Here is a 24,666-nt window from a genome sequence, read left to right on the forward strand (position 1 = left end):
CTAAGCATCTTACATTTCATGTTCTTTTAAATTGTATATAAAAGGAAGAGGAATTAACGTTTTACCAATTTAAAAACGCCCACTTTGTTCAAATGACTTTGCATTGCAGGACAACCAATCAGCGTTTTCTTTAGACAACAGCACGTGAGCTTATTAATATTCAATCGATAAAAATAAATGTCACCTTGGTACAGGTGTATTCAGAGACATTAGAGTCCGATGACGTGGCGAAAGAGCTAATTCCGCGTCACCGGTGTCTGCGCGTAATTACGCATCATACTTTGACCCCAAAGCTTAAATGTCTCTAAAAAGCCGAACGTACAGAGGAGGTCACATTCAGCTCCGTTTTATGAAATGCTTTTCTCCAAATCTACTGAGCAGTTATGAGTTCATTTTAAAGGAGTTTGCCTGGAGAATTTTTGAGAGGTCAGGCATGGGTGTCGGAGTTCAGACTCCAAGGTTCTCAGGAGGACTTGACACTGGAGAACTATAAAAGATTGAAACTCACCCCAATCCAGGACAAGGCACAATGTCCACTACGAAATCTCCGGCTCGGAGGAGGAGATCCAGATCCAGGAAAAGAGGAGCGGCTGTGGTGTCCAACCTCATCCTGAACGCGGTTTCATACGGAGGCCAGTCGGGCGTGACGCTGTTGGGCCTGAAGAGGGTCCTGAAAGCCAATGGCTACGACGTTCTCGGGAACCGAACCAGGATTCGCTTAGCCCTCCGTAGACTGGTGGCCAGGAAGTACATCGTTCGCACCACGCGAGGAGGTCGTGGTGCCTTCAGGCTCAACGTGTACCGGCGAGGTGGCCGCTACAGAATGAGGCGGAGGAGGAGGAGGAGATATGGAAGGCGCAGGAGGAGAAGAAGGGGGCGCAGAAGGAGGAGGAGGAGAAGGACGCGGAGGAGAAGGTACAGGAGGAGCCGCTACAGGAGGAGACGCAGGAGGTCTACTCCTGGAAGGAGGAGGAGGAGGAGGAGAAGATCTGTCAGGAGAAGGCGGAGATCTGTCAGGAGGAGAAGGAGAAGAAGGTACCCCAGGCGTCGCCGCAGGCTGAGGAGGGTCAGACGCAGGAGGGGCAGGTCCACCCGCAGGAGGAGGAGGAGAAGGAGGAGGAGGAGGAGGCTGAGCAGGCTCTGAAGACTTCCCTGTGTTTCCTCATATATTTACTCAGTTTGCTCTTCTATAAACCTGTACTGCTATCATGTATGCTAGCACCTGTACCGCTATCATGTATGCTAGCACCTGTACCGCTATCATGTATGCTAGCACCTGTACCGCTATCATGTATGCTAGCACCTGTACCGCTATCATGTATGCTAGCACCTGTACCGCTATCATGTATGCTAGCACCTGTACCGCTATCATGTATGCTAGCACCTGTACCGCTATCATGTATGCTAGCACCTGTACCGCTATCATGTATGCTAGCACCTGTACCGCTATCATGTATGCTAGCACCTGTACTATCATGTATGCTAGCACCTGTACCGCTATCATGTATGCTAGCACCTGTACTGCTATCATGTATGCTAGCACCTGTACCGCTATCATGTATGCTAGCACCTGTACTATCATGTATGCTAGCACCTGTACCGCTATCATGTATGCTAGCACCTGTACTATCATGTATGCTAGCACCTGTACCGCTATCATGTATGCTAGCACCTGTACTGCTATCATGTATGCTAGCACCTGTACCGCTATCATGTATGCTAGCACCTGTACTATCATGTATGCTAGCACCTGTACCGCTATCATGTATGCTAGCACCTGTACCGCTATCATGTATGCTAGCACCTGTACTGCTGTCATGTATGCTAGCACCTGTATTATCATATTCCCTACAAACTAATGTGTGCATAATAAAACTTTTATAGACATATTTCTTGACTTTATTCAAAGCACGTTTAGTGCGAATTCATTTGACAAAAACAGTGGGATCACGTGACGCGAGAATGAACAGCTCAGAAACATGTTTCGCGCCAAAAATTAACCAATCAAAATGTTTTGTTTGTAATACACAGAATGCTTTGCGTTCAGATGGAAAATAAGGACATTTCAAAACGATTCGCACATTCGAAATGAACCGCCCGGAACAAGAATGAATCAGTGACATGTGTACTGCAACGTAATGGTGACGACTGGAGTTGAACGTTACGCCGTCTCAATTTATGCGTCACCGGTACAGGTGCGTAATTACGCATCACACTTTGACCCAAAGCCGCAAGTCTCTCTAAAACCTGCACGTACAGAGAGATGAGACCCCCGGCTAAACCTTATGAAATGCCTTTTGTAAACACAGTCAACATTTTATGATTCCATTTTAAAAGGATATCATACCTGCAAGAAGTTTAGAGAGACGCGTTGTGGTGTTGGGAGCTCAAACGACAGGGTTCTCATCAGGACTTCAAAAAGACTACCTGCACAAGAAGGTTCAGACATCACTCAGACTCGGAACTTCCAAGTTTTTAGTTGAATATCACTCACCTGATCTTAACGCAGGGGGGCACACACACACACACCCCACAATGTCGGGGACGCATGCACACTTATCTCCAAGGAGATCCAGGAAGAGGTACGGCCCCACGGTGTCCACCCTCATCCTGAACGCTATTTCCTCTTACGGGGGGCCCCGCGGCGTCTCCTTGGTAGCCCTCAAGAAGGTGCTGAAGGCCAGCGGCTACAACGTGACCAGGAACAGAGCCAGGATCCGCCTCACTCTCCGGAAGCTGGTGACGCAGAAATACATCCGACGCACCAGGGGCAAAGGCGCGTCTGGATCCTTCAAGATCAACCGGAAACTGCCCGCAGGTCGCAAGGGTGCGAGGAAGGGAAGAAGGAGGAAGAGAGGAAGGAAGAGAGGAAGGGCCAGAGCAGGGAGAAGAAGGCCCAGCAGGGGTCGCTCCAGGAAGAGACGCAGAAGTGCCACTCCTGCGAGAAAGAGGTCAACCAAGAGGAAAAGGAGAAAGGCCCCTAGAAGAAGAGCCAGGAAGACCAGGAGGTCCAGACGCAAGAGTGCTAAACCCAAGACCCGCAGGAGGAGGAGGAGGAGGAGGATGAGCAGGCTTTAAAAGTGACCCCGGAAGGTCGGGGATCCTTGAAAGCACATGGACTATGTATTAATAAAGCTATATGCTATCTTTCCTTCTATAACAAGGAATACCAATATTGCTGTTTCAGCACTTCTTTTCTTTAATGTCCATGTTGTGTTAACAATAAAACCATTTTAATACCCAAATCATTTATTTTAAATTATTTTACTACAAATGTAGCATTGTTTGGTTGAGAACAGACCTCCACCAAGGAAGTCTTAGACCAGGGGTCTCAAACTCAATTTACTTGGGGGCCACATCAGGTTTTCAAAAAAAACGCATTTATTAAAAACAAAAAAAATGTTTTAAAACTTTGCTTTGGTTCCGATTTTCTACAATAAAAGCTCTGATAAAACATTCCACTGTTCTCAAATATCTTAATTTTTATTTTTCTACACAAAATAAGATGAAAAATAAACAAATCAAGAATAAAGAAAATCAATCAGTAATAAACATAATAATAAAAAAATGGCAAATAATAAAAACTTAAGAAACCACATATAGTTGGTGGGTAGACACATTTTTTTTTTCAGATTAAAATGAACAAATCATTATTAGAGCCCTGTAGACATGACAAAACACGACTATAGTCACATTTATACTCTTTTTATTTACAACATATTGCGCAACTGCAGGGTCTTGAGACACATGCTAACTCGCTAAACTAGAGAGCTAGCGACCTAAACGGTATCCTTCAAGTTATTTCCTTTAAACTTAAATAGCCAAAAACTTACCACTTCCACACGGATAGGGAGGATAACTATTAACAGTTATTAAACCTTTAACATGAACATTAATCAAACGTAATAATTTTTTCTGGGTACATGATACCATACAGCATCCATATCAAACTTGCGCGGGTCGCGCTGACATTAAAAACTAGCGTCCTGCGCGCCACATTTGGCCCGCGGGCCACGTATTTGAGACCCCTGATTTACACTGAATGTGGGATGAAACATTGGATGACGCATCTTAGCGGTTAAATGTCGCCATCTATGGGGGGGAATTCCTGGCCTGGAAGATTGAATTGTCAGGATAACCGAAGTCTTTCAGCCATGCATGAACATTTTTGACTGAGCACTTTCAGGTTACACACATTATTGGTGTCAAACATATTAATATCTTTGCTGGGATAGGCTCCAGCAATGATGAATGAATGAATGAATGAATGATTGCATGTTGTGGACCTGTATGCAATGTTGGCTTTCACATTCAGGCCTGGGCTAGTTTGGGGAGTTTCTATGGTTTGGCCTGGTGGCAAGAAAGCACATGTGATACCTGCGTGGCGTGCTGACATGCTTCCTGTTCTTTCACACTTTACTTTCACTTCTGCTTTTAGAGGTAAAAGGAAGTCATTTGTAATGAATGCTTTCCTAATAAACTTTGGATTAAACACCTTTATACTACTTGTTATTCCAGAATGGTCACATAATGTGTAGTGTTAAAACCATATTGGACTTGAAAGAAAAAAAAAACAAAAACAAATTCCCAAGCACGAGTTTCCATAATAAGAACTTCCCCTTTTGTCATATGATAAATAGAACGGGAGGAACTCTTGAATTCAGACATTCAAAATGAAGGCACCGGTGACTCTCCTGGTGCTGTCTCTCCATCTTTGTTTATCTATTCCGGTTAGCCGTCCCGGCAACTGGTTGAGACAATGTCGAGCCTCCGCCAACCTCTCCATCACAGCCTTAGAAGTGCTACCAGGCGGCGGCTGGGATAACCTACGCAACATCGATATGGGTCGGGTCATGAATCTCAGCTACTTAAATTGCCAGACCACAGAAGATGGGCTCTATCTCATTCCGGATGAGGTTTTTGTTATACCCCACAAAGAGACAGGTGTGGAGACCAACTCTGAGATTATCAGCTCCTGGCAGCTTCAGCAAAGCTCGACGGCTCGCAGCATAAACGCCGAAGCTTCTTTTTTCTCGATGCTGAATGGGAAATACTCATCTGAGAACCAGAGAGTGAAGATCCATCAGGTTCAAGACTCTTCAAACGCAACCAGAGTGCAGGTAAGGCTTTGTTAATCAACACAGATTATAAACTTGTTTTTGTTACTGTAAGGATTTATGCTTTCCGTCACTTTAAGGTTCGTAACCACATCTACACCGTTAAGGCTTTTCCGGATTTCAACCTCGACTCACGTTTTGCTCAGCAAGCCAGGGAGATAGCTGATGCAATAGAAAACAACCAAACCCGAACTGCAGACTATCTCTCTGAGAAGATGGTCCTGGACTACGGGACGCATGTCATCACCAGTATTGACGCCGGTGCGACTTTGGTGCAGGAGGACTACCTCCGTTCCTCATATGTGTCGAATGGAGTCTCGGAAGCTTCTAGCGTAAAAGCGTTAGCTGGCCTGAATTTTTACGATAAAATCAAGTTTGACATAAGCAGCCAAAACACCCAACAGAGCTCATCGCTTCAGGCGTATCAGTCAAATATTCAGTATTCTCTTATTCAAAGTCATGGCGGAGCATCTTTCTATCCAGGCATCACTTTGCAGAAATGGCAGGAAAGCACCAGAAATAACCTGGTCGCTATTGACCGCTTAGGATTAGCTCTGCACTACTTCATAAACGAAAACGCTTTCCCCGACTTGCCACAGCCGACTGTTGACAAGGTGGCTAAATCAGTCGGTAAAGCCATCGAACGCTACTACAAAGTTAATACTCGCCCTGGCTGCGTTGACGTCAGCTCCCAGAATTTCAACTTCCAAGCCAATATAGATGACGATTCCTGCGAGGGCCCCGCTACAAATCTCACTTTCGGTGGTATCTACCAGGAGTGTATTCCCATCTCCCGAAATACAGAACCGCTGTGTGATGCGTTGGCTCAGAAAAATCCCGATACCGGAGCGTTTTCCTGTCAACCGCCGTACTCGCCCATCTTACTGAGATCGGAAGTGAGACAGCAAGCGTACACCGTGTATGAATGTCACGATGAGAAGTATCGATGTGGGGTCTTTCACCTGTCCCACTGCCATCGCCAAGTGTGTCAGGACAAGACTTATATACGTTCGGCTCACATAAACACCTTCTGGTGTTCGGTTAACGGCAAAGCACCGGAGAACTCCGGGTATCTGTTTGGCGGGGTTTACAACCCCTCCCAAGTGAACCCCATCACCAACGCAAAAACGTGTCCGTCAAAGTTTCTTCCGCTAAAGTTTCTCTCAGACGGCCAAGTGATCTGCGTCAGTAAGGACTACGAACTCGCCAACAAATATTCCGTACCGTTCGGCGGCTTCTTCAGCTGTCAGTCAAGCAACCCCATGAGCGGACAACAACGTCGGTGCCCGTCCAAGTTCAGTCAACATCTCGCCGCAGTCAGCGACGGCTGCGAAGTCCTCTACTGTGTCCAGTCCGGACGCTTCACAGGTGGGCAGTTGCTTCCAATCATCCTCCCTCCTTTCACCAGAGCTCCGCTTGTTAGCTTCCAAGCCACCAACACGGTCATGGTGATGACCGAGGGTGAAAAAAGCTGGGTTCGAGTCGGACAGACCAAGACATGGAAATTAGCCAAACAGGAAGATTTTCAGGAGATTTTCGAAAGCCTTAACTCAGACCAGAGTCAGATGTCCGGTGGGGAAAAGGCGGGTGTAGCATTTGGAGTGATGGGCATGATGGCACTGGTTCTGGTGGGAGTGGTGTTCTTGGTGAAGAGAAGACGACAGCTGTGTGGGATGATGGGGAGGCGGGGCTACACAGAAATATGTCACCAAGAGATTCAGTGTGTAGAAGACGAGAGACTAGTAGAGGATGCCTGAAATAATAAACGACATTTGTGGCCTGGCATTTATTTTTAGATACTGTTTTCTTATTAAAAGGCTTCTCTGCAAATACGTTTCTGGATAGCAAATGTATCATTTCAGTGTAAATCAGGGGTCTCAAACACGCGGCCCCCGCCTTGATATGAGTTTGATATGGATGCTGTATGGTATCATGTACCCAGAAAAAATTATTACGATTGATTAATGTTCATGTTAAAGGTTAAATAACTGTTACTACTTATCCTCCCTATCCGTGTGGAAGTGGTAAGTTTTTGGCTATTTAAGTTGAAAGGAAATAACTTGAAGGCTACCGTTTAGGTCGCTAGCTCTGCGAGTTAGCATGTGTCTCAAGACCCTGCAGTTGCGCAATATGTTGTAAATAAAAAGAGTATAAATGTGACTATAGTCGTGTTTTGTCATGTCTACAGGGCTCTAATAATGCTTTGTTCATTTTAATCTGAAAAAAATAATTTGTCTACCCACCAACTATATGTAGTTTTTTAAGTTTTTATTATTTGCTGTTTTATTATTATTATTATATTTATTAATTTATTACTGATTGATTTTCTTTATTTGTGATTTGTTTATTTTTCATCTTATTTTGTGCAGAAAAAGGAGACCAGGGTTCAATTCCACCCTCTGCCATTTCTGTGTTCTCACGCATGCACGGGTTTTGTTGAGTGTGAATGGTTGTTTGTCTATATGTGCCCTGTGATTGGCTGGCCACCAGTCCAGGGTGTACCCCGCCTCTTGCCCGAAGACAGGATAGGCTCCAGCATCCTTGTGAGGAAAAGTGGTAGAAAATGAATGAATGAATGAGGAGAGACATGTTTATCTTCTGTGGGTTTGCTAAGAAAAACGAACCTATCCACATGTATAAATAGACATGGCGCTTATGGTTATGGTAGCGCTATCAGTACAAACAGAAGGGCTCAGACACTGTATGAACAAAGGCGTGCACACACACACACACACACACACACACACATCCATTCCGGTAAAAGTGCAGTTACCCATCCTGTGCTTTTAATAATAAAAAAATCCCCCTCCCCCATTCGTGCACATACACAGCTGTGAGGGACTAGAGGGAGATCTTGAACATGAAAACAAACCAGCTCATGCTGAAGAAATCGGAACAGCCTCGAGGGGTGAAAGAGAGAGAGAGCGAGATAGAGAGAGAACGGACAGAGACAAAAAGCCCTGAGCCATGAAGTCCCTCCTTGGTGTTTTTCAAACAACGGACCACAGACAAAAGTGAAGGCATCAGCAGGAACCTCGGACAGTCACAGTATAGGACCTTTGTAGGGTGACGCCCTCGATACTTCAGAGATTTCTGCACAGTTTTCACTGAAGAAAGGATAAGATCTGAGGTAGGTGTGGACATTACCTTCAAGTGTTTACATGCTTCAAGCTGTTCAATCCTGCGAAGAAAGACTTCATTGAATACTCTTAGGTAACCATGCCATCCAAAGGATCCCATACAAGCAGCTTTGTCTTGTTGGCGTTGGCGCTCATTTTGGAGTTCAGCAGAGTCCGAGCCTGTCGCCTTGGCTCTGTGACCGAGTGCGAGAAATCCGCCTTCATCCCGGGCTACAATCTGGCAGGGGAAGGTTTTGATGTGGTGCGTATGCGTCGAACCGGGGCGTACGTCATTAACGTCAAAGCTCATCTGACGGACAACCACACATGCACGCTGTGTCCAAACCGCTTCCACAAAGGACAGGTGACCTAAAAACAAACAAATTGTTTTGAGCTCCTGTTTCCAATTATGTTACCGTTACATTTTTATCATCCTCAGATTCAGAGACTCCCGGCTGCTGTGCTCGACTGGCGCACCTTCAGTCGATGCAGCAAGCAGCTTTCTAGCGCTCTGCACCACTCGGTGGACTCGCTGTTACGCAGCTCCAGCTCACTGGTCAACAACAACTGGGGCGTGGGTTTGAGTCTCGATAACATCGGAAAGGCACTTTTGGGAGGAAGCCGCTCAGAGTTGGCGAAGTTTGCCCGATCGCAGCACAGCGTGGACAAGGCCACTTTTGCCATCCATGAAATCAGCTGTACGTACTACAGGTAAATGTGAATGGAGACGGAAAGAAAACCGAAATGACTGAGTGTACTAACAATAATCGCAATAATCATTCATTCATTCATTTTCTGCCGCTTAAACTCACAAGGGTCGCAGGTGGTGCTGGAGCCTATCCCAGCTGTCTTCGAGCGAGAGGCGGGGTACACCCTGGACTGGTGGCCAGCCAATCACAGGGCACATATAGACAAACAACCATTCACACTAGCATGTTTTTGGAATGTGGGAGGAAACCTTGCAATGCACGGAGAGAACATGCCAACTCCACACAGAGATGGCCGAGGGTGGAATTGAACCCTGGTCTCCAAGCTGTGAGATCTGCGCGCTAACCACTCGACCACCGTACCGCCCTGATGTACATATATTGAAATTTATTTTGAACAGCACCTGTCACTTTTATATTTAATATTGTTATTCCTTGTTTTATTTTTATCCTTTCCTTATTCTCATTCACACTCACATTCCGCCGCTTATCCTCACAAGGGTCGCGGGGGGTGCTGGAGCCTATCCCAGCTGTCTTCGGGCGAGAGGCGGGGTACACCCTGGACTGGTGGCCAGCCAATCACAGGGCACATATAGACAAACAACCATTCACACTCACATTCATACCTATGGACAATTTGGAGTCGCTAATTAACCTTAGCATGTTTTTGGAATGTGGGAGGAAACCCGGAGAAAACCCACGCATGCACGGGGAGAACATGCAAACTCCACACAGAGATAGCCCAGGGTGGAATTGAACCCTGGTCTCCTAGCTGTGAGGTCTGCGCGCTAACCACTAGACCGCCGTGCAGCCTGACAATAATCAGAGAATCAAACTACGCTGACCTCCACATGCCTTTTTATCGTTTCAGCTACAGAGTGGCCGACCACCCGCAGCTGAGCGCAGAGTTCACAAAACATCTGAAGAGACTCCCGCAGAACATAAACACAACCCAGAGCAGAGCCCTGTACAGACGGCTGATTGACACCTACGGAACGCACTACATCCACCAGGTTAGACTCCGATGTGAGGTCTTGGACTGTGTTGATTCGCGACAAGTACTTTTGATCATGGTTCTCAGTCGGAAAAGGGTGGAGTGCAATGAGGTCCTGCCCCAGGTGGAGACTTTTGATCAGTAATTTGGTAATTTTTGATTCTTATTCCGAGGTTCAACTTGGCGGCAAGGTGAAGCGAATCACGGCCTTCAGAACCTGCCTGGCCACACTAAAAGGATTTTCCGAATCGGAGATCAAAAACTGCCTGAATGCTGAACTCCGCATGGCTTTGGGTTTCCTCCCTGCTAATGCATCCTACTCCAACAAATGCGACGACCTCTTGAAGGGCAATATGAGCATGGGGTTCTATCAGGGCTTCATGACACATAAGATTGAGGTTATCGGAGGGGAGAAGTACTTTCCGGACATCCTGTACCAGCAGGACCCTTCTGAGGCGTACCACAGTTGGATGAACAGCCTCCAAAACAATCCAGACGTGGTTTCCTATGGAATTTTCCCACTGCACCATCTTGTGGAGGATTCACAGATCGGCACAAACCTGAGAGCGACCATCTCACAGTACATCCAGGAGAACCGGCTGCAGGAGGACCACCTCGGTTTCAAGAACTGCTCTCCGACTCCCAACTTGGACCACAACTGCTGCCCGCTGCGATCTGGCCGAGGGACACTTAAACTGGAAATCCACCGAGCGTCCGGCCTCAGAGCAGACACCTTCACCAAAACAGATGCTTATGTGAAGATCTTCTACAACGGCATGTATGAGGAGACAGACACCGTGATGGACAACAATGACCCCGTATGGAACGCCACGTACTACTTTGGCTCGGTGGAATTGGGGCGGGAATTGAGATTGGAAGTGTGGGATAGAGATGTTCTGTACAACGACGTGGCCGGCAGATGCCTCGTCTTTCCCGAGCGAGGAACACATTCCCTGAGCTGCCAGCTGAAAAAAGGAGTTCTGTACTTTTCCTACACCGTTAAATGTGACGCTCACTTGACAGGCTTCAGGTGTGGACGCTACTCCCCCAGTGCTGAGTAGCCGACTTGATGGTAGTTTCTTCTTCCACAAGTAGTTTGAGATAGTTGCTTTTCCTGAAATAGAATGAAACCTCACCACTTCCAAGCACTTCCTGAACTTTGTTTTGACATGATCATTCCGACAATTTGTTTCCTATCTTGTACTGTAGTTGATTTGGAATGCTTAAATTCTCTTTTCAAAACTCCCAATAAAGCTATTGGATTGGATTGTTATGGTGAATATATAGTTACACATGTATATATATATGCATTAATTTGATACAATTTTATTATTAAAACTTGAACAAACACAATGAAACATTCACATTTGAAAAATGCCTTACAAAAGAGTAACACTTACCACGTTAGTCAATCAATCATACAGTCGTCTACGTCCATGTAGCAGCTGCTTGTTAGACTAATTTGTTGAAGAAAAACCTGCAAAAATTAATTTCCCCCGTAACTTTTGCTTTGTTCAAGTTCACAATAATACTGGAAGCAGTGGTTCTCTGTTTTGCAAAAAAAAAAAAAAATTACTATATTTTATGTTATCTCTTCTTTTCTAATAGCATTGAACAAATGATGCCCTCTGGTGGCATGTAGAAGTCTTTTCTTTGTCATGTGACTTGTATCTTGCACGGAAATCAAACTCACCAAGCGACGGTTTGTGCTGTTTATCAAGTTTCAGCGCCTTCCCGCAAATTTTTAGTCATCAGTTTGAGGTCTGAAAGTGAAAGCTCGAGGCCCTTGTTATGCTCTGAGGAGAAAAACACTGAAAAGGCACACTGTTTGTTCAGTGCTTCGACACTGCTGATCTTCATCATACAGCAGAAGGTGTGTATTTCCAACACAGTGTCAGTGTCAGTTTTGTCAAAAAAAAAATTAAAAAAATTATAAATTTAAATTCAAGACTTCCCAGGATTGGAGATGTCAGTGGAAAATCCCGCCCCCCCCCCTTTCACCCACTCAAGTCCTTTAGTTTCTTATGTTTTAATATCACAGTCCCAGTGAAGCTTTGAGCAAAGATGCCATGTCTTCAGGTATGGTCCCCTCACCACCTAAAAAACATTAAGTTTTCATCTTTATATATTTCTGAGTAAAATATGTCTTTGTCTCCTAATAGCATTTACACACCACTAGGTGCAGATTTATTGATTGTTATGATCATTTTTTTATATCTGTTATCAATAGCACATTTTCTCAAATAGTCGTCAGGTGCATTTACAGTGTTTACTAAACTGCAGAGAGTAGCAGGTGCCATGACAAAATATAAGCATCAAAGAAAAGAAAACAGCATTAAATAATATGTTGTATGGATGTACATATACTGTATTTTCCGTACTATAAGTCACACTTTTTTTTTTCATAGGTTGGCCGTTCCTGCGACTTATACTCCAGAGCGACTTATGAATGAAAAAACTGTTTTCTGTTTGTTTATTTTTTGTGTAGCTGAATAAGCATTGTGTTAGTAATGTCTGTTTTGGTGAAGTAGTTTGGAAAATAAATTACCAGCCAAAAATGCGACTTATGTATGTTTTTTTTTTACCTAAATATGCATTTTTGGCCTTGTGCGACTTCAGAAAATACCGTATTTACTTCAGAAAATACGGTATGCACAATTAGTTTGAAATCAATTTAAATATCATGAAAATGTGTCCGGATAAAAGTCCGAGATCCGTCTCCTCATCATCAAGAGAATGCAAAATCGTCCGTAAAATGTGTAGTCAAGTGACGACAGCTCGTCACAGGCTAAACTAATCAATGCCAGCATGGTTGATTGCTCACGTTTCAAACTTATTTGACTTTCTGGCATCTATGTTTACATATTTTGCCTGGCTCTCTCTGACGGAAACAAAAACACTACGTGTGTGTCTAAGTTGTTGAACATGAACACGTAGCGTGTGCAGCTTTAAGAATGTGACGCTAACACAAGGGTCACCAACAGTTAGCTCACATGTTGAGTGTAGGGCCCTATGGCCGACAAAAATCACAATAAAAATGTACAATTTAACACGGAATCTCGTGGAAATTAACTTAATGTTCATGAAAGTTGTCGCCGTGAGTGTGGGGGGGTATTAACCCCAGCGGATGGCTCGATTATGGCTAAACAGCATTTAACAAACGGCCATTTTATTCACTAACCCGAAAAGCAGAAGACACGCTATGCGGGTAAAAATAAATGTAAAATGGATCCTTACTCTGTTCGGCAGCAGTCATGTCCTGCTCCAGTTTGAGCTTCCTCTGGCCCAGCTGCAGTATATCGTCCTCGATGCTGCCATTGCTGATCATTTTAATGACCTGCACAGTCCTGGCACAAATACAACAAGCGTAATTAGTGTTGGTCTGTGGGTAAAAAAGAAAATGTTTCGCTATACCTGGTCTGACCCACGCGGTGACACCGGTCCTCGGCTTGCTTGTCGTTGTAGGGGTTCCAGTCGATGTCGTGCAAAATAACAACATTGGCTGATGTGAGGTTGATACCGAGGCCGCCGGCACGGGTTGACAGCAGAAATATAAATATATCGCTATCTGTGTTGAACTCGTCAATCAGAACAATCCTGCGGGACAAAAGGCATCAGAAATATATTCTCTGAAAAATTCTTAGAATTTAAGGACTGACCTGTCGGCTATCGGCGTACATCCATCCAGTCTAACGTAACGATGATTGAGATGCTTCAGCAGTACCTCCACAATGTCCAGCATCATGGTGAACTGACTGAACAGCACAACCCGATCACCCTGCAAGGGATGAGACAAACGTCATTCTCTGAAACCAAAACGACAAATGAGAAACACAGGTTGACTTCAGCCGTTTTGCGGCTAACCTTCTCTTTGAGCGACGCCAGCATCTCTGTGAGGCAGTGGAACTTCCCAGAGTCAAGGAGCAGATGGTTCTCTAACTGGTAGGAGCTGATGGACAAGTACTGCTGGCACAGACGATGCAGCTCAAAATCTGACATCACCTCCATGTCCTCCTGGATCAACGCCGCGTCCGCATCAACGTGAGTTGGCTCCTAAGAAGGAGAAGAACATTTAATTATTGTGTCAAACACATAAGAACTTCACTAAGATCTATAAAGTTATCCATGGCTTATCGTGGTTAAGAGGTTCCAGACCCGACCGCAATACGTGGATTTCTGTCGAAATAGGATTCAACATTAAACAAAAGACTGTTTAGACCAGGGGTCTCAAAGACGCGGCCTGCGGGCCAAATGTGGCCCACAGGACACTACTTTGAGGCCCCCGCCTTGATATGAAAGTTTAATGTTAGTGCGGCCCGCGCAAGTTTGATATGGACGCTGTATGGTATCATGTACCCAGAAAAAATTATTACGTTTGATTAATGTTCATGTTAAAGGTTAAATAACTGTTAATAGTTGTCCTCCCTATCCGTGTGGAAGTGGTAAGTTTTTGGCTATTTAAGTTTAAAGGAAATAACTTGAAGGCTAACCGTTTAGGTCGCTAGCTCTCTAGTTTGCGAGTTAGCATGTGTCTCAAGACCCTGCAGTTGCGCAATATGTTGTAAATAAAAAGAGTATAAATGTGACTATAGTCGTGTTTTGTCATGTCTACAGGGCTCTAATAATGCTTTGTTCATTTTAATCTGAAAAAAATAATTTGTCTACCCACCAACTATATGTGGTTTAAGTTTTTATTATTATTATATTTATTTATTACTGATTGATTGATTTTCTTTATACTTGATTTGTTTATTTATTTTTCATCTTATTTTGTGCAGAAAAATAAAAATTAAGATATTTGAGAACAGTGGAATGTTTTATCAGAGCTTTTATTGTAGAAAATCGGAACCAAAGCACTGAAAAAGTTTGTATATTTTTCTGTTTTTAATAAATGCGTTTTTTTTTTGAAAACCTGATGCCGCCCAGTTTGTCACAGTAAATGTATTCGCTTGCAGACTTTAACGGAGGTGTACAGGACAGGAAGTGATGTCAGAGGTTCAGAGTTTTGTTTTAGCTCCTCTTGGGTTACGGCCCCAACAGTAGCCCTTGTTATTTTTATGATTATTATATAATTATTGTGCCTGTTATGAGATCATTTAAACCTTTTCCTGGCCTTTGTCTCAGTACTATGTTCACAATTAGAATGCCTTTTCTGCCTATTTGTATTTTAGGTCCTTCACGTTAGTTCATTTTGTTATTGTTATGATTTTCAGCCATAACAAAAGCTGCTTTAAGTATGCATATTTTTTTCCCAATAGGCTGAATTCAACGATGAAACAGCAATCATTTATTAATTACTGTGTAAAAAGCTGTGATGCGAGACGTTGACTAACCTTGAGCATGAGTTTGCTCATGGCTCTGAGCTTCTCCGTGGTGTAGTATTGTCGATGAAGCAGTGGATGGTTGGCCATCTTCCTTAACTGCATAATTACATTATTCAACTCCCGCTCTGCGAAGGACAAAAATGACCTGCTTAAACTTCTGCCACACAATGCACGCTAAATATAGCTTACTCTCGCCACCGGTGGAAGCCTTGAATTTTTTCAAGAGACTCTGGTAGAGAACCTGCTGCTTCTCACTCATGGGGCAGAACTCCACCTTCACCTCCTTGGCAGGCAGCTGCTGGAGGACCTGCAAATGGTACAAATGGAGCATATTTCTGACGCTGAAAGAAAAAAAAAAAAATCTCTCCAGCACCCTGGAATAAACTTTTCAAGGGAAGCTGAGGAGAGTCCTGGAAAAGGGGGACCACCACCCTGGTCTTCCATGCAATGCTAAAGACGTGTTAGGCAAGACAGTCTCAACATCCTTAGGATCTCGTCTCTGCTATGCAGACCATGTGGCCCTGATGGCCTCATTGGGCTGTGACCTTCAGCGTTTACGTCACACTAGACCAGTGGTGGGCAAACTACGGCCCGGGGGCCACATCCGGCCCGCCAAGTGTTTAAATACGCCCGTTCTTTCCAAAGTATTTCATTGAAAATGATGGTTTTAGGTATTTTTTTAAAATCAATTTGGTTATTTGATGTGGTCTGCTCCTCACAGCTAGGAGACCAGGGTTCAATTCCACCCTCGGCCATCTCTGTGTGGAGTTTGCATGTTCTCCCCGTGCATGCGTGGGTTTTCTCCGGTTTCCTTTCCACATTCCAAAAACATGCTAGGTTAATTAGCGACTCCAAATTGTCCATAGGTATGAATGTGAGTGTGAATGGTTGTTTGTCTATATGTGCCCTGTGATTGGCTGGCGGCCAGTCCAGGGTGTACCCCGCCTCTCGCCCAAAGACAGCTGGGATAGGCTCCAGCACCCCCGCGACCCTCGTGAGGAAAAGCGGTAGAAAATGAATGAATGAATGTGGTCTGCTGTTTACAAAGTGCTCCTGAAAAAAAGGGACACAAGAACATATAGCAGGTTGCATGACACTTTTACAGATATAATAATAATAATAATAATAATAATTCAAGATGGACGGTTTGAATTATGTGTGTAAAATATATCTGCCCCCCCAGTCAATTTTGTTAAAGTCAAAAAGTTTCCCCATCCTTGCACTAGAGTGGGTGGAAGTGGAAAAAGTGGCCAGGGACCGGGAAATCTGGGCTCTCCTCGTGACCCGGATAAGTGGAAGAGTATGGATGGATGGATGGATGGATGGACACAAAAAAAAAAAAAAAAAACACCATAGATTTGGATGCTAAGCAAAAAAAGACTGACTGACCTCACTCTTGACTCGTCTGAGGATGAATGGTTTCATGATGCGTTTGGCCTGAGAGATGCGATCTTTCTCAAAACGACTCTGCTCCTCTTGCGATTTCTACAGAGAACACGTATTAGCGCACGATATCACGCTATCATTCACCAGCACTTAATCTGCGCCTTCATTTTTAGCGAGTGTTAACTTATTTCCATGCTAAGTTAATGTTAAAATGCACACAATCTTTACAAAGTGTTTTGAAGTGCAGTGTTTTCTGAACAGGAACAAATCAGGTCCGCCTCATAAGCTCCAATGTCTCGCATACAAAAAAAACATACCAAAGAAAACATTTTGGAGAGCTGTGTAGTGGAGCTGGAGAACAGTGAAGGCATGATGAAGTTGAGGAGCGACATGAGCTCCAAAAGGTTGTTCTGCAAAGGAGTGCCAGTAAGCAGCAAGCGATGCTTGGCCTGAGAGGAGAAGAGAAGAGTATCATGTGATGATGGCAGCTAAGGCGGGCATATCACAGTAAACATCACTGAACCCACATTGATAGACATGAGGTGGCGGTAGCGCAGCGTTTTCATGTTCTTCAGCATGTGGCCTTCGTCGAAGATGGCGTACGTGAGGTGCAGCTTGCGGAACAGACCGCGGTCGCTGTCGTTCCCGATGACAAAGTTGTACCTGTAAGACGGGGCAACGGGAAGACTCAAGGTGAAACGGACTCAAAAAGCAAGGTGGGTATCGAATGTGCCCGATGAGATGCTCACGTGGTGACAATGACGTTGAATTCAACGTCTCCGTTGAGAATGTCGTGCTTGAGGTAGCGGCGGTCCTCCACAGAGCCTACACACGACACATTTAGGCCTCAAAATGGCGACAATGCTTTACAGCGGGGGTCTCAAACACGCGGCCCGCGGGCCAAATATGGCCCGCAGGACACTAGTTTGAGGCCCCCGCCTTGATATGAAAGTTTAATGTTAAAGGTTAAATAACAGTTAATAGTTAACCTCCCTATCCGTGTGGAAGTGGTAAGTTTTTGGCTATTTAAGTTTAAAGGAAATAACTTGAAGGCTAACCGTTTAGGTCGCTAGCTCTCTAGTTTGCGAGTTAGCATGTATCTCAAGACCCTGCAGTTGCGCAATATGTTGGAAATAAAAAGAGTATAAATGTGACTATAGTTGTGTTTTGTCATGTCTACAGGGCTCTAATAATGCTTTGTTCATTTTAATCTGAAAAAAATCATTTGTCTACCCACCAACTATATGTGGTTTCTTAAGTTTTTATTATTTGCCGTTTTATTATTATTATTATTATATTTACTTATTACTGATTGATTGATTTTCTTTATTCTTGATTTGTTTATTTATTTGTCATCTAATTTTGTGCAGAAAAATAAAAATTAAGATATTTGAGAACAGTGGAATGTTTTATCAGAGCTTTTATTGTAGAAAATCAAAACCAAACCAAAGTTTAGTAATTTTTCTGTTTTTTTTTTTTTTTTTGAAAACCTGATGTGGCCCAGTCTCGCCCAAACCCGAGCTCCAGTGACCCCCAAGTAAATGAGACCCCTGCTTTACAGAGTACACATGCACATACTTGGTGAACTGGTGTTTGGATAGGAAAAAGAAGAAAACGCATCCTACCGTAATAAACTATGACTTGCAGACTCGGACACCACAATTTCAGCTCTCTGACCCAGTTATCTGGAGAAGAGAAAGCGATATACGTTATGGACAATTTCTTCTCAACAATACATTTATTTTAGAAGTCACACTTTGTCCATTTGGTTACATTAAGAGGTAGAATAAACCCCAGAAACCTTACAAATAATCCCCGTGTGCGTTGTTTAGTGGGGGGGTGGGGTTGTTTTACCGAGTGTAGAAGCAGGCACAGCGATGAGGTGAGGCCCCTCTATTCCATTCTGGAGTAACTGGGCAAGGAAGGCAATAGCCTGGATGGTTTTCCCCAAACCCTGAGAAGAGAAACGGGGGGAGGATTACCGAGAGAGGCTGCTGGATTATCATTATTAAGTCAAAAACCCAACACAACTGTTAGCAGGTTGAAACACGCGGCCCGCGGGCCAAATGTGGCCCGCAGCACACTAGTTTGAGGCCCCCGCCTTGATATGAAAGTTTAATGTTAGTGCGGCCCGCGCAAGTTTGATATGGATGCTGTATGGTATCATGTACCCAGAAAAAATTATTACGTTTGATTAATGTTCATGTTAAAGGTTAAATAACTGTTAATAGTTATCCTCCCTATCCGTGTGGAAGTGGTAAATTTTTTGGCTATTTAAGTTTAAAGGAAATAACTTGAAGGCTACCGTTTAGGTCGCTAGCTCTCTAGTTTGCGAGTTAGCATGTGTCTCAAGACCCTGCAGTTGCGCAATATGTTGTAAATAAAAAAAGTATAAATGTGACTATAGTCGTGTTTTGTCATGTCTACAGGGCTCTAATAATGCTTTGTTTGTTTTAATCTGAAAAAAATAATTTGTCTACCCACCAACTATATGTGGTTTCTTAAGTTTTTATTATTATTATTATATTTATTTATTACTGATTGATTTTCTTTATTCTTGATTTGTTTATTTTTCATCTTATTTTGTGTAGAAAATTAAAAATTAAGATATTTGAGAACAGTGGAATGTTTTATCAGAGCTTTTCTTGTAGAAAATCGAAACCAAAGCAAAGTTTATTCATTTTTCTGTTTTTAATAAATGCGTTTTTTTTTTTTTTGGAAAACCTGATGCGGCCCAGTCTCGCCCAGACCCTAGCTCCAGTGGCCCCCAAGTAAATTGAGTTCGAGACCCCTGCTGTATAGCAACAGTGTATTCAAGCATCAAAATGCAAGCGGATTACAAAAAAAAAAAAAAAAAGCATACAAGTCGGAGATGAAGTAGATTTATGCAATCTCCTCCCTTGTGTAGCTTCTCACCATCTCATCGGCGAGGATGCCGCTCAGTTGGTGCTCGTGCAGAAGCAGCAGCCACTTCAGACCGATGAGCTGATAGGGTTTCAACTGGAGCCTGAACGACAAATGCAAAAAAAAATATGTGAGGAACAACAATGACGAGAATAATCGGACTATTATAAATCCGTGCCACTGACTGGTCGTTGAGCAAGCCGGGTTGTTTCACGGCCCCCGTGCCGTTCCTCATGACCTCCGTGACCTGCTTGACCATCTTGGAGGAAATGGTCTCGCAACTGGACATGAGTCGCCGCACGATGCTGCGCTCCTTAAGAACCACTTTGCAGCCCAGCAGGAGGTCCTCGGAGAGCCCGTTGTTCTTGTGGATGAGTTCGGTCTACGAGTGAAGGAAAAGTTGGCTTATGAAGAACTTTTTGAAGAACTATTTCTCAAATAAAATGTCTGTGCTGAAGAACTGATGGGTCAGTCAACAATTAAAATGAATACTTCATACAAAATATACTTGTATGTAATGTTTCCAAGACAACCACAAGGTTTCTCACCAGGCTTATCCAGTTTTTAAAAGGTCTCAGCTGCACTATCTTCATGGCTTTCTTGATGGAGCACCCGGAAATCAGCGCTAGCTCGTCGATGGTGGATTCCTGGAAGAACAGGAGAACCTGCTCCTTCATATCTCCCGAGCTTTTAGATGTTGTCAAGTCTTCGTCGGAATTGTCAAAGTCGCTTTCGTCGTCCTCTTCATCCTCAGAACTGAAGCACTCGTCGGAGGTATGCGCTTTCTTCTTCCTCTCAGCCGCTTGCTTCTGAGCCATGCCGGTTGCGCTGGTGAACCTGGACAGCACTTGGGCAGCGGAGGAGGTGGAAGAAGACGGCTTCTGAGAGGTAGAGGTTGGTTTTACTAACCATGAGGACAGGGGGGAATTAGAGCTTCTGTTTGTGGACTGTTCTTCGTCTTTGTGGTCTGAATGTTCATCACTGTCCACTGCGTCGCCTGAATGGTCCTCAGACTCGCTTACATCCCTGAGGTGTTTGGATTTGTTAGCACCCGTATTGTTTTTCCTCTTGTCCGAACTCCGGTGTTTGTGCAATTTGGTTTGCGACTTGTCTCGGTTGCGTTTTGCTTGCTGGGAATTCTTTGGTACGTAGTCAGGTGAGCCGACGCTATCTGCATGTTGGTCACAAAGGTTACGGATAATCAGCATGAGAGGAACCTAAACACATTTAGACACGAGTATGAAAACATGGAAACCTGGGTCAGAGAACATTAGCAGAACCTGGAGCGCTTCATCGACATTCCAGTCATGTTCCTGCAGAACCATGCGTAGCTCCTACATTAAACACAAAATATGACAAACGTTTTAGACATTGCTGCTCGTAGAACGTTATACCTAAACCAACCATTTCAGGTCAGAACGGAAGAGAAGGGACGTCTATTACCGTCATTCATTCTCATGCGTCCCGCGCAAGTTTGATATGGATGCTGTATGGTATCATGTACCCAGAAAAAATTATTACGTTTGATTAATGTTCATGTTAAAGGTTAAATAACTGTTAATAGTTATCCTCCCTATCTGTGTGGAAGTGGTAAGTTTTTGGCTATTTAAGTTTAAAGGAAATAACTTGAAGGCTACCTGTTTAGGTCGCTAGCTCTCTAGTTTGCGAGTTAGCATGTGTCTCAAGGCTTCTCTGCAAATACGTTTCTGGATAGCAAATGTATCATTTCAATGTAAATCAGGGGTCTCAAACACGCGGCCCCCGCCTTGATATGAAAGTTTAGTGTTAGTGCAAGTTTGATATGGATGCTGTATGGTATCATGTACCCAGAAAAAATTATTACGTTTGATTAATGTTCATGTTAAAGGTTAAATAACTGTTAATATTTATCCTCCCTATCCGTGTGGAAGTGGTAAGTTTTTGGCTATTTAAGTTTCAAGGAAATAACTTGAAGGCTACCTGTTTAGGTCGCTAAGCTCTCTAGTTTGCGAGTTAGCATGTGTCTCAAGACCCTGCAGTTGCGCAATATGTTGTAAATAAAAAAAGTATAAATGTGACTATAGTCGTGTTTTGTCATGTCTACAGGGCTCTAATAATGCTTTGTTCATTTTAATATGAAAAAAATAATTAGTCTACCCACCAACTATATGTGGTTTCTTAAGTTTTTATTATTTATTACTGATTGGTTGATTTAGCAGGGACGCCATGATAGATGTTTTCCTACTCAAACCATCGCTGATTGGTTGATCTCGAACAAGAACGGGTGTGGGTAAAACACGGACTGTGTACTGTGGACCGCGGTCTACATAAACGATTCTGATTGGTCCATTTCAAGATTTGCAAGGATTGGTTGGCAAATTACCGTCGGAATTACGCAGTCCGTGTTTTTTTTTTTTTTTTTACCAACACCCAACAAGAACCGCTTTAAAAAAAAAACTCTTGGCAGTATGGCATGACAAAGTGCACTTGCTTTTACTACCTCCTTGTCCTGATCGGGAAACCTCTTCTGCAGCTTTCTGACCATTGACTCCTTCTTCTCCCACTTCGGTTCATCCACTTTGTAGTCATCATCAACATCATCAGATGCCTTTTGGTTTAAATACATGAAAAACTAAATTAGTGAGACAGATTCTAAACCTTTTTTTTTGTGGTTCTTTTACAACATCTCACCACTGAGTGTCTCCTTTTTTTGATGGGTTGAGCATCTGTGCTGTTCTGTGAGCTGTCCGATCCATCCTGCTTTCTCTTCCTGACACAACCAGGGTCTGAAAAAGATGACCGATTTATTACCTGGCTCTCCGACTACTGTACAGAGTTACATTTCATTGGATTCATACCTTTATGACCAGGTATCAGCAGACATGCAGCAACAGCTCCATCCAATGTGCTGGTACTTCCAATGACCTGACAATACGGTGAAGTATTATTAAACACGAGGCGATACTAGAAAATATTGTATCGGCGATATATCGCGATACTTTGTTGCAATGTTTCGTGCCCCGAATAAAGTATTCGGGAATCACGACAAATCTGCGAGTCCACTTAGCGAGACACTATGAGGACCTGCCGCTAGCAAGCAAAGCGAAGGTCCTTTTGTGTACTACAAAAGTAGTACTGTGATATTGCAGGTATTTTGTTTTTCAAATTGATATCACTATTTTGTTAAATAATGGTTATTTCAAGCATACTAAAAAGGACTTTTTACTGATGTTAGTTACTTTGTTACACAGAAATACTCTTCTGATGGTGAACATTTGAGCAGGAACTTGAGACATAATTTAATTTAGTTGTTTTTTATGTTGTTTTTTTTTTGTAAATTTAAAGTTGGATATTAAAGCTTTCTTCATCCAAATGCTACACTTTAAGTTTTTACAGAGGAAAGTTTGTGATACAGCATAACATACTGCTGTAATCGAATAAAAAGTAAGTTTAGTAAGTGCATATTGCTGGTGTAATTCAGTTTTTTTTCCAGGAAATAATCTTTAACTACAAGAAAAACAAAAAAAAATATCGTGATACGTATCATATCGCTAGATTCTTGCCAATACACACCCCTATTAAACACGTATCTGATACTACATAAAGACAATGCGAAATGTCATCTTTCAACTCACCTCCAAGAGCTTCTGCCTTGAAAAATGAGGGAATATCTCAGTCAGTTTTGATATTTTTTCTTCCTCTTCTTGCTCATCCTTGGTGACACTTTGAGTGGATTTTTCTACCGGTGCTCTGCAGAATCACAATATAAGTAAATATATAATAGCAATGTAAAAAATAAATACATTTATCATGTCTCCATTTTAGTTGACACCAACCTGGAGTGTCTCCTTGCCTGATCCTCGTCGTAGTCGTCAGACAGCTCAATGACCTCATCAAAAACCACTCCTCGGGTATGTGATTTTGATGACGCTTTGGCAGGTTTCATATTACCTGGAAGGCAATAAAAAACAGCATTGAAATTGCATGACAAGAAATAAGAGTATATGACTTTGTATTAACAGAGCCGGATGACTATAAGGTGGTACATTTGCCTGTCAATGTAATTTTTCCACAGAGAAACTTAGAACCTCTTGTGCTCTGTGATTGGCTGGCGACAGGTCCAGGGTGTGCCCCGCCTCTTGCCCCTAAAGTCAACTGGGATAGGCTCCAGCTCACCAGCAGCATAGAAAATGGATGTATGGATGGGACAAACCTGTGTAGCACTGTTGAGGGTTAACTTACGTCAATGTAACACAAACACCACACTGTTACGTCACTGGCAATATGTCTATATATGTGTCGTTGACATAGCAAACACATTATTAATCCGTTTTTTCAACACCTGGAGTGCCAAAACACAGTCATTTAAACGTACAATGCCCCAAGGTATGCTAACAATGCGTCCTGGACCTATTGCTAATTGTAGCATTGTTTACACATCTGGCTAGCATCTCAGGCAAGATGGCTTACCTGGTTTGTTCTCCTTCTCAGACTCGGGGCTTTTGGAGCAGCGTTCCTGTAACTTGACGGATGTTTTGTGAAAACGAAAACGTTCCAAATTGAAGTGGCTCATGTTGTCGTGCTATCTCATCCCTGTCAGCGGAAGCCTTTTGTCCTGGTTAGAAGCTGTCTTGTGCTTTTAGCCCGTGAAACTCGGCGTGTTAGCCGACGTAAAAACACGGACGACAGTTCAAACTGACGACCGTGCGAGAAAGACAACTACGTCGGATGCTTTTAAAAGACAGTAGTAAGATTTGAAACTAAACTGTGCGACAATAACTATAGATTTATTATGAAATGAGGCGGCTGGAGGCCTACGACGCCAGCCGGTTTCCCGCGAACGCAGCCGCTGTTCCGTAGTATGCAAATGAGTGACGAGTCTGTCATGACGCGTCCTGTCATTGGCCAAAACACCGGATAGGCGGGAACTCGGAAATAAGTCAAGATGATTCCCTGCTATTCACTTCCGCATTGGCCTCATAGTTGTTATCGTCCGGAAGTAAAATAGTAACCGGTAATAAATAAGTGTATTTATTTATTAAGTGTATTTGATAAAGTAATAATTAAAGTAATATTTCAGCACGAACATATTTTATCACACGCACTAATGTCAAAAAAGTTAATGTCACAAATGTC

At 43.3% G+C, this 24,666-nt stretch overlaps 4 protein-coding genes across 4 annotated transcripts; 3 read left to right on the forward strand and 1 right to left on the reverse strand.

Annotated features, from left to right (window-relative positions):
- The first annotated feature begins 325 nt into the window (after window positions 1–325).
- LOC131128552 (uncharacterized) lies at window positions 326–1,203 on the forward strand. The gene has a single exon (XM_058071496.2). The coding sequence runs from the start codon at window positions 530–532 to the stop codon at window positions 1,142–1,144; it is 615 nt and encodes a 204-aa protein (XP_057927479.2). The 5' UTR covers window positions 326–529; the 3' UTR covers window positions 1,145–1,203.
- A 3,470-nt stretch (window positions 1,204–4,673) lies between these two features.
- On the forward strand, window positions 4,674–7,017 carry mpeg1.1 (macrophage expressed 1, tandem duplicate 1). The gene is made up of 2 exons (XM_058071491.2): window positions 4,674–5,120; window positions 5,198–7,017. The coding sequence occupies exons 1-2, from the start codon at window positions 4,674–4,676 to the stop codon at window positions 6,872–6,874; spliced, it is 2,124 nt and encodes a 707-aa protein (XP_057927474.2). The 3' UTR covers window positions 6,875–7,017.
- Window positions 7,018–7,952: 935 nt separating this feature from the next.
- Window positions 7,953–12,497, forward strand: prf1.5 (perforin 1.5). The gene is made up of 5 exons (XM_058071492.2): window positions 7,953–8,247; window positions 8,331–8,600; window positions 8,676–8,947; window positions 9,815–9,956; window positions 10,111–12,497. The coding sequence occupies exons 2-5, from the start codon at window positions 8,337–8,339 to the stop codon at window positions 10,996–10,998; spliced, it is 1,566 nt and encodes a 521-aa protein (XP_057927475.2). The 5' UTR covers window positions 7,953–8,247; window positions 8,331–8,336; the 3' UTR covers window positions 10,999–12,497.
- Window positions 11,240–24,410, reverse strand: smarcad1a (SNF2 related chromatin remodeling ATPase with DExD box 1a). Its single transcript, XM_078789464.1, is given in 22 exon segments — window positions 11,240–12,034; window positions 13,175–13,284; window positions 13,352–13,534; window positions 13,597–13,715; window positions 13,802–13,990; window positions 15,271–15,386; window positions 15,451–15,568; window positions 16,651–16,746; window positions 16,965–17,096; window positions 17,175–17,310; window positions 17,397–17,472; window positions 18,273–18,332; window positions 18,502–18,601; window positions 19,564–19,654; window positions 19,737–19,933; window positions 20,100–20,885; window positions 22,031–22,138; window positions 22,222–22,316; window positions 22,389–22,455; window positions 23,166–23,280; window positions 23,367–23,481; window positions 24,001–24,410. Coding segments are annotated over 22 exon segments (3,174 nt in total). The 5' UTR covers window positions 24,104–24,410; the 3' UTR covers window positions 11,240–11,972.
- Window positions 24,411–24,666: the final 256 nt, after the last annotated feature.

Source organism: Doryrhamphus excisus, linkage group LG3 (genome assembly GCF_037039965.1).
Source record: "Doryrhamphus excisus strain RoL-2023G ecotype Guam linkage group LG3, RoL_Dexc_Guam_v1.1, whole genome shotgun sequence".
In the NCBI taxonomy this organism is placed as follows: Eukaryota; Metazoa; Chordata; class Actinopteri; order Syngnathiformes; family Syngnathidae; genus Doryrhamphus; species Doryrhamphus excisus.